Here is a 9,588-nt window from a genome sequence, read left to right on the forward strand (position 1 = left end):
TTAATATATATAATTTTAAATATTTGACCAGTTCTTACTCGTCTGATTTGAAAACAAGTTTGTTTTGTAGCTTTTACTGTATATAATATGAGGTGCTCATACCATTCTTTGGAAAGTGCTTCTTAGCTTTCCTCTCCCCAAAATTGCTTCTTCTTGTAGCGATAGCAACCGTTAACGCCCCCCCGCAGTGATGTCAAACTGAAAAATATCTCAAAGGTGCGCGGACGAGCTACGTGGGGGCCTCGGACGGCCTTTGAAACGGAAAAGGAGGCCTTGTCGGGATGAGCTCCGCCCGAGGGGAGCGGACGCATGCGCCGTCCGACTCGGCCGACTCTTACCTTTTGAAAGTTGGCTTACGGGCGGGCCCGTGAGCCCGCTGTGCCGTCCGAGACGTGATGGGCAGGGACAGGAAGTCGACATCAGCGGTGAGGTGCGGCGAACGAGAAAGAGAATGCCGTAAGGTGCGCGAAAACGCCGAGCTCCTGTCAAAAGGAACTTGTGGCGAGGAGCAAAGCAGCCGTGACAGCGGGTCAGCCTCTGCGACGCGAGCCGACAGAAGCGGGCCGCATCCATCTAACACGTTGGCTCGGTGTTACGCGCCGCGTCGACCTCCATCGCCTTCACACGTTGTCACCGCTCGCTAATTTCCTTCCTTGTCTGTCATCACTGTTGTGTTTCTTTTTCTGGGCTGAGCTCAAAACGTGACTCACAATTTTTGCACGGTTAACTTTAGAAACATTTGATAAAATGTCTCCTCCCCTGTAGACAACACGGGCGGAATCGTGACCAAGCGAGGCGGGTTCCGCCGACGCTCACAGGAGATCTTCCACCTGCCTGTGGTGATCGAGGATAACGGTTACCCGTCCAAGAGCAGCACAGGAACCTTGACCATCCGAGTGTGCGGCTGCGCAACCGACGGATCGCTGCTGACGTGTAGCGCCGAGGCTGTTTTCCTACCCGTGGGCCTGAGCACAGGCGCGCTCATCGCCATCCTCCTGTGCATCGTCATCCTGCTGGGTCAGTACGATATGTTTGAATCGCGTGATGTCCAAGTTGTGCAACAGTTGAGACGTCGTACCCACCCCCACCCTTGAAATATGCTTAGACCTTGGGCTTTTTTCTGTTTTTTTCTATAAAAAACTTATATATTTATTTTTTTTATTAAAAACTTATATTTTTATTCATCCATTTCCCCTGTTCAATCCATATCAGTGTTTTCTGAAGAATTATTTGGGTTTGTAAAAAAAAATAAAATAAAAATGTTTTGCTGACCCCCTGACCCGACGGCCCCCCCCAAAGAAAACTCCGCCAATGCTTTCTGCAAGATATCGCAGTTGTGCATCATCACGACAATGTCTATCAGCTCACAATACAGATGCTAAGTAGCTAATGTAGCTAATGTGCCATGACGGAGATCCCCCAATTTCATTTATTTTTAATATTGCACGCAATAATGAAAGAAAATGCAAATGTGCGATCATTTTAACGAATTGCCATTCCATGCTGCCTCGCCAAGCATTTTGGACTCTATAATGACGTCTTCAATATCTTTGTTTTGCCAGATAAGAACATCTTGAAAGTAGTAATCTTCCAACAGATAGTGAAGTGCGCCCATGTGTGGTCGAGCCCTTTTCTCAGACAGCCAGTTGCCATAGCAACTAGGTGGCAACACCCGCAAGGCCTCAAAGGAGGGAATGCACATCATTTCCCAAACAGTGCTTCCGCCGCTAAATTCATGTTTGGCCATTTTAAAGCGTTCAAAGTTGATTAGACGACACAAAGTGCTCATTTATGATACTGATGGAAGAAGGAGCGGGTGCCCGGTGGGTTGTCAGATGAGTCTGTGACCCGGAACCAAAGTTCCCTGTACGCATCACCCGCAAGGTCGTGCACGCTTGTTCGCCTTCATCCCGGGCCGCTAATGTCTAAACTCATTTACATACGAGGGAGGGCGAAATAATGGCGAATTTTATGGCGTCGGTTTGTGAAGCGTGAACGTCGGATGCTCCGTAGAAGTGAATGCCTTGCTGCGATTCAAGGGCAGGCCTTCAAACATGACTTTATTTACTTTGCATCATGGCACCCCCTGGTTTATTAAAACTATACGTAAGCCCAGTCTGGGAAACAAATGAGTAGCTACTCAAACACAAACTCCTCCTCCTCCTCATTTTGAATCATATGATCAATAATTGTTGACTACAACCGACACGCGGCTACACTCAACACGTGCTAGCGGGAAGCCGGCGTTCCCACGGAGCGCGCGTCTGCGCCGGCCGGATTGAGGAGTGGGATTAGCGGAGACGACCAAAGAGGTCAAACGATGAGCTATATTAAGCAGATCAGCCAACTCTCATTTGCATTGTGCATCTTGAGCCAAATTGGCTCAGAAACAAGTGAGGGCTTGTTATATTCTGCAGAGAGGCCACGAGGGGGTGCTAACGCACTACACTTTTTAAAGAGAGACAGAAGGACGTGAGCTTGCAAGAGACCAACCTCTCGCTTTATTTTCTATTTTTTTATTTATGTATCTATATTTTTGCGGGAGGGGGTTTTGTCTACATTTTTAGCAATAAACAGCTGATGTATAAAGTAGACGACATGCACAACCTTACACAATGTGACAAGGCTCGCGTGTTTAACCTGCAAATGAATTCTGTGCAGTGGCAGCCCTCAATGCACAATGTTGTTTATTTATTTTGGAAGCGCTCGGGGCGGCCAGACAAGTACAATTCCTAGCGAGGGTCAACGCGTGGGTCAAATGTACGCACGTGCGGGTTTGAGCCAGGCTGAAGAGAATGGCAGTTGTGCGTAGCGACACATCGCAAGCTGTTTACTTTTTGACTCCTCTCTGTCGTCGGAGGGGTTGTGCGGATGATGCAACAGCATTTTGAAGCTCATCATTGTCCTAAAATCATGTTGGCCCTTTTCACATGATCTGGTGACACATGCACGTACAGTGAGTCCAATTTTTCTGTGTTGGTCCCCAACCTAGTCATCGTGGTCCTCTATGTGGGCCTGAAGCGGCAGAAGAAGAAGGAGACGCTGATGTCATCCAAGGAGGACATCCGGGACAACGTGATCCACTACGACGACGAAGGCGGCGGCGAGGAGGACACGCACGCCTTCGACATGGGGACGCTCCGCAACCCCAAAGTGGTCAAAGACAACCTGTTCCGCCGGGACGTCAAGCCGGAGGTCAAGCGGGGACCCAGGGGGCCCCCCTCCAAGGACAGCGCCGACATCCGGGCCTTCATCAGCCAGCGGCTGAAGGAACACGACGGCGACAGCTCGGCGCCGCCGTACGACTCGCTCGCCACTTACGCCTACGAGGGCGACGGCTCGGTGGCTGAGTCACTCAGCTCCATCGAATCGTTGGCCGTCGACGCTGAGGAGGACTACGATTACCTCAACGAGTGGGGGCCCCGCTTCAAGACACTGGCGGGAATATTCGGGGAGCACTCGGAAGCCCGCTCGGACTCCACCAACACGGAGCATTGAGGCCGCTGCCAGCAAACCTTGTTTTGTCGCTGGACACGTTAGGACATAGTCAGAGAGGAGATCGAAAAGTCACACTGCCCAGCTTTTTGGAATCTAGTCACGGGTATCGGACGCCGGCATAAAAGTCACGCAGTGTCAGGAAAACAGTTGGGCGAGACGTGCTCCCGAAGCCCCTCCCCCTAGTAAGGAGGCCGCGGGACAGTAATCCGCCAGTTGTAGTCCGTGTAGTTTGCTTGCCATGTCGTTGCCGGTGTAATTGCTTCGACTTGACAGTTTGCCTCAAGTCAGCGGTGCGGTTCCACAAAAATATCTTTTTCCTGACGTGTGATGACTTTTGTCTGACATCTCGACACCGTAACTTGACATCTCTGTTTGGGAGACTTTTCTCATCTTCTGTCTAACACCCTGAGGATGTCCTGAAACATCTTTCCATCTTTTTCTTCCGTTCTGTCCTTGACGTTGTTTTCATGACCCGTCCCATAATTGTAAAAAAAAAAAAATGGCGAGAGCGTAGAGCGACGCGGTCAGTTCAGTCTGAATGTTGTTGACGTGTATCCGTGGAGATGATGTCATTTCCGTGAACATCTTCCAAAGTGCCTCAATAGAAGATTTCACGCCACGCGAGCGAAACGACCGACGACGTCACTTCTGTGGCCACCGTCAGGCCAAAGATGTTTTGAATGTTATTTATCCTTCTATTTATTGATTGGCTCTTTGATTTGCTTGTGTATTTATCTATTTATCTCATACTATTTTTTTATTTTTGGGGGGGCAAACGCTTTTTGTAATGAAGTGGATGTTCCAGTTGGGTGGGTTGTGTCCGTAGACATGAACTAGACTTGTTTAAATAAAAAAAAATTAAAAAAAAGAGAGACAGACTTTAGGGCTAAAATGGGCACCTCTGTCATGTTCTAAACACATTTTTCTTAAATAAAACACACTTGAACAAACTTTGGCGCCAGGTAAAAGTTTCTTCAAACTTAACTTGTAACCTTTTTCAACAAGCGATTAACCTTCTTAACACCTCTCGTACCCTCCTTGTCATCTATCAGATAAACACAATGTTACATTTTGAGGCTAATCCCGCAAGAAGACGTTTAGCCGTATCTCACTTGGGAAATAAATCCTCTGCTGAGTCGCTTTACCCCCCAACCAACCCCCCCCCCCCCCCCCCCCCTATTGTCGACTCAACAATTAGCCCACAGAGATTGTCGGTGATGGAAAGAAATGCATGTCTGCCATGTTGTACAAGCATCCTCGTTACAAAATGGAAGCTTTGGCGGGAAGCCAACGCAATGAATCGCTTCTTGTTTGTGTCGCTCATCAAAGTTCGCCTTCCGCCTAAGCGGCAGAGTGATTACCGTATTTTCCGGACTATAAAGCGCACCTAAAAACCTAAAATTTTCTCCAAAGCCGACAGTGCGCCTTATAGTCCGGTACGCCTTATATATGGACCAAATTCCTAAATTTAAACTGGCCCAAAGCATTGTGTCATGAAATCAATCATAAGTAGCCCGCTGAAGACTATGAATCATGAATCAAAAAGACTATGGATCATTATTTTGTGATTATAAAGTAATTTGTTCCATCTGAAGTTGAAATAAAAAAGATAAAATGGACAATGATTTGAGTTGGATTAAAAATCTGATATGATGCTGATACATTAATGGTGCGCCTTATATAAGGACAAAGTTTTAAAATGGGCCATTCATTGAAGGTGCGCCTTATAATCCGGAAAATACGGTAGCTTGATTTGGTCCAGGAGCAATTTCGCAGGGGTGTCGAATCCAAAACACAAAAGTTCGCTACGATCCCGAGATAAGAGTTAATATGTGAAACATTTGCCCCTTGTCAAATACAACAGTCTTCAAAAAGAAAAACGCATCCAAGTGAGAAGGAACGCCTCACCGTGGGCTGCTAAAAACCGGCGGCGGCCATGTTGTTTATACTGGACCCGCTTCAAACGTCTGCTGAACGCCATCGCCCGGCCTCATTCTTACTCGGGGAGTCTATCCGCCGAGTCAACAGCCACAATTAGCGTTAGTCATCGACCGGGAGAATATGGAGGCATTGTCAGAAACATCAAAAAATCTGAAGCAGCCGATTGTTTGGATACGAACAAAAGTATTGACAGCGTTCAATTGGAGTTGTCGCATGAGACGACTTGACGGACATGCTCGTCGTCTCGCTCGCTGTTTGGACTGACACCAGTCAACACACTCGGCTGAGCCAAGTAAGACTTAAAAAAGGGAACAAGTGTGTGTTTGTGCCGCTCCGTTCAAATGCTCGCCGTCCCCACGGCTCCAAAGAAAAGATCCAGCGCACAAAGTCCCCTAAGTGAAGATTGAATTTTCACACATTTGGAAATGTCACAGCTCCACCGTACTGTCAAGTTCACATTTGTGTTGGCTTTGCATTGTACACTTCTGTTATCGGAGTCCATTTGTAGCGAGACCGGTAGAGGATTAGCGACGCCTATTGCGCGCCCGCGTCGAAGCACACGTTGGCAGCCGTATTTACGTGGGCTTGAAAACATCCATCAGCGAACAAAACATATCCATCCATTAATTTGACTTTGGAGTGCATGAATGCCAAAACTAAGCCTCAAAGAAACTTTTCTTATTGTCAACACCACTTCAAAGAATGTTGCAACATCACAAAATTAGCATCCCAACACAAAGTGCATTTTTGTTAGCACGTTAGCTAAGCAGCCAAGGCAGAGTTCATTGTGCGCCATTCACACTGGCTTACAAACGTCGTACGAATTAAGGAGTCATCCCGTTGGCTGCTCGCTGGATTCACAGAAACCACCACACACACACACACACACACGCGCACACACACACACGCACACACACACACACACACACACACACTGGGAGAACAGGCCCAAGGGAGCCTTGGTTCTATTTTTAAATCCAATAAAAAAGCGTTGAGCTGCCTTGCAGGAACAGAACGTGCATGCGATTACGGCGAATAAGACGGATAATATTGGTCAGGGTCGCCTTCTGCTCGCGGTCTTCCTTTCCCGACGCTTCTCGCAACCTAATTACGTTCATATTTACGCCTCGTAGCGGGAGGGATTGTAAAGCTTGCGCCGAGACTGTGCTGCCATTCTGAATATGCTGGCACATATTCCATTTCTCGTCATCATTCAATCCAGGTCTCAATCTTTTGCAACAAAATATAAGCTTTATTCACAGCTATTGTGGCATTGTTGACACTCATCAAGGATTACCGAATTTGTAAGTCGGAATGTGGCGACGTATTCACTGTCACTACCCTTTGCTGTCGTGCTAACAAAGTAAACATTAGCGTAAGGGTTGCTGTGGAACTATAGAAAGAACAGTGCTAATTTAATTTTTGATGTAAGCGCACACTCATCAAATTGCTCTCTTAAGTTAACGAACAATCAAATTGGGGTCACGTGCATGGAAAACACAAAGTGGCTTGACAACAGGAAATGTGAACAACTGTGAGAAAAAGCAATGTGTTGCAAAAAAAAACAACCAAAAAAAAAAAACCAGCAGCTTCCCTCTACACCAGGGGTGTCAAACATATTTTTATTTGTGGGCCGCATCATAGTCATGGTTTCCTTCGAAGGGCTATTGAAATTGCCAACCCAAATAAATGTCTGAATGTCTCAAATTATCAACAAACTAGTGAAAGAGTAGATGAATAACTAGTTTTCCAAAGAGAGACTAAGAAAAACTGTCAACATATTTTAAAAATATGAATGGTAATAAAAATTGCTAGCAATAGATCTATTTTTAAAAGTGAAAACAATTAGTAATTTAAATATTGACATGTGAATTTGATGCACAATTTGTCTTCGCGGGCCACATGAAATGATGTGGCGGGCCGTATCTGGCCCCCGGGCCTCGGGTTTGACACGTGCTCTACACCTTGCTGATTGTGGTGGCCAACAGGTGTACCGCAGGAGGCTCCGCCCACTAGCAAACAACCAAGAAAAGCAAGAGCATGAGGTAGGTCATTCAGGCTGGAATGCTGCTAAATGTGTTTTTTACAACTTTTGTGCTGTTTAAACTTGTAGGTCGGAATCAGCAAACAAACATTAGCTTGTCGCTACCAACAAAGCCAAAACAATGAGCCAGTAGCCATGCGTGTCATTTTGTTTTATGGACCTTGATCCACCTGGCATGTTTTGGCATCCAATTTGAACCCGCTAACAGCCACACATTCGGCAAAATTGGATTGAATGGCACATCCCTACCGCGGCGCTGCGTGCCGCCGACGGAGCCGCCAAAAGTCCTGATGTGAGCGCACATGTGTGAAATTGAAGCGATTACCGATTAACACTCCCGACTGGAGGCCGGAACTCCTGCTCATTTACTTCCGATCAGAGTGGTAAAGTTAGTGTATATATTTTTTTACATACAGTGATCCCCCGCTACTTTGCGTTTATCGCGGCTTCACTACATCGCAGATATTTTTTCTGAATTATAAAAAACATTTAAAAGTCAAAATGAAACTTCTAAATTGAGGAAACATTAGGACAATGTAGGAATGCTCCAAATGTTCGTTTACATTCCTTTAGAAGTCCGTTTTCGTGTGTTAGCTATAAGGCACACCTAAAAAGGCGACAGTGCGCCTTATAGTCCAGTGTGCCTTATATATGGACCAAATTCCTAAATTTAAACTGGCCCGAAGCATTGTGTCATGAAATCAATCATAAGTGGCCCGCTGAAGACTATGAATCATGAATCAAAAAGACTATGGATCATTATTTTGTGATTATAAAGTAATTTGTTGTGTCTGAAGTTGAAATAAAAAAGATAAAATGGAGAATGATTTCATTTGGATTAAAAATCGGACATGATGCATTAAGGGTGCGCCTTATAGTCCAGTGCGCCTTATATAAGGACAAAGTTTTAAAATGGGCCATTCATTGAAGGTGCGCCTTATAGTCCGGTGCGCCTTATAGTCCGGAAAGTACGGTAATTGTGCAAGTTCTCCCACTTACAAGATGAGAGATGCCTGTAATTTTATATATATATATATATATATATATATATATATAATTATATAAATCAAATTTGGCAAATAGTCTGAATGTGCAATTTGTGGCTGTTTACACCCTCCAATCGGACTGCTCGAGCGCTCTGGCAGACTTGTCTAAATTCACAGGTTGACACCTAATAACGACTTTGCCAAAAGCAGAACTAGAAAATGAGCAAAGTCATTACGCTGTCACTTTTGTTCACTGATGAGGCGCGCTCTCCTCCAACTCAACATGCGCCCGCGGGGCTCCGCGCAAAGACGGAATGGAGTCGGCCTTAAATTGGCCACTTTATTCAGCGCTAAGCTAAGCTGCAGACGTTTCCGCTTTGCCACTTTTGTCATTAGAACGCCGGCAAATGGAGCGAGCGCAGCTCATTGCTTTCAGACAGGAAGCCCTGCGTGCTTAGCCATCAAGGCACAAAAGAAACACTTTATATTAGTCCTTTGACTTTGTTGTTAAACTCCGCCACGGATGTTTACGGTTGAGTTACAAAAAAACTTCAAGGCTGATTTGGGCTGAACTGATAGTCGTTCATGGTTCTGCTAATCCTAGGAATGACTTCCTAATTCCATCATTGAAAACTAAACCCTCCAAATGTTCATTCACAATTCCAATGGGCCTACCAGATTAGAGTTGAGGTTGAACATGTCTCATTTTATCTGGCCAAAAGAAAAAAAATGATGGAAGGAAGCACTTTGGAGACAAGTCAGACGAGAGCAATGCACACTTTGGAGTCTCCATTGTTTCAGAGCAGCACGTTTTAACACCCGATCGATGTTGTTAATTGGATTCAAAAATGTGACGAATGTCTTCCCTGGAGCGAGTGGCTGTCAAACTCTCCCGCAAGTTTTGGACTAACTTTCATTTTGACTTCAGGGGGATATTACAAAAACAAGTCGGCGCTTGACACTTCCCGGGGAACTCGGTTGGTTCGGTTGGGCCGCCGACGTCGATCAAATCCCGCACACGGTAGCTCGTCATCAAGCGGACGACATTTCCCCCTCCGACGCGATTTTGCTCGCTCACCCGCAAATGTCATTAAGCAGCCAACGCGCGCCGTTACGCAT

General features: G+C 46.0%; 1 protein-coding gene across 1 annotated transcript in view; it reads left to right on the forward strand.

The window, feature by feature from the left end:
* The window catches only part of LOC133143960 (cadherin-12-like), a 37,460-nt gene extending 33,029 nt beyond the window's left edge, over positions 1-4,431 (forward strand). The window contains exons 10-11 of the mRNA XM_061266258.1: positions 766-1,017; positions 2,993-4,431. Coding sequence (XP_061122242.1) covers positions 766-1,017; positions 2,993-3,498 — 758 coding nt within the window. The 3' untranslated portion in view covers positions 3,499-4,431. The remainder of the gene's footprint in view (positions 1-765; positions 1,018-2,992) is intronic.
* The last annotated feature ends 5,157 nt before the right edge of the window (positions 4,432-9,588 follow it).

The sequence above is a fragment of the Syngnathus typhle genome, linkage group LG19, assembly GCF_033458585.1.
Source record: "Syngnathus typhle isolate RoL2023-S1 ecotype Sweden linkage group LG19, RoL_Styp_1.0, whole genome shotgun sequence".
NCBI classification, from domain to species: domain Eukaryota; kingdom Metazoa; phylum Chordata; class Actinopteri; order Syngnathiformes; family Syngnathidae; genus Syngnathus; species Syngnathus typhle.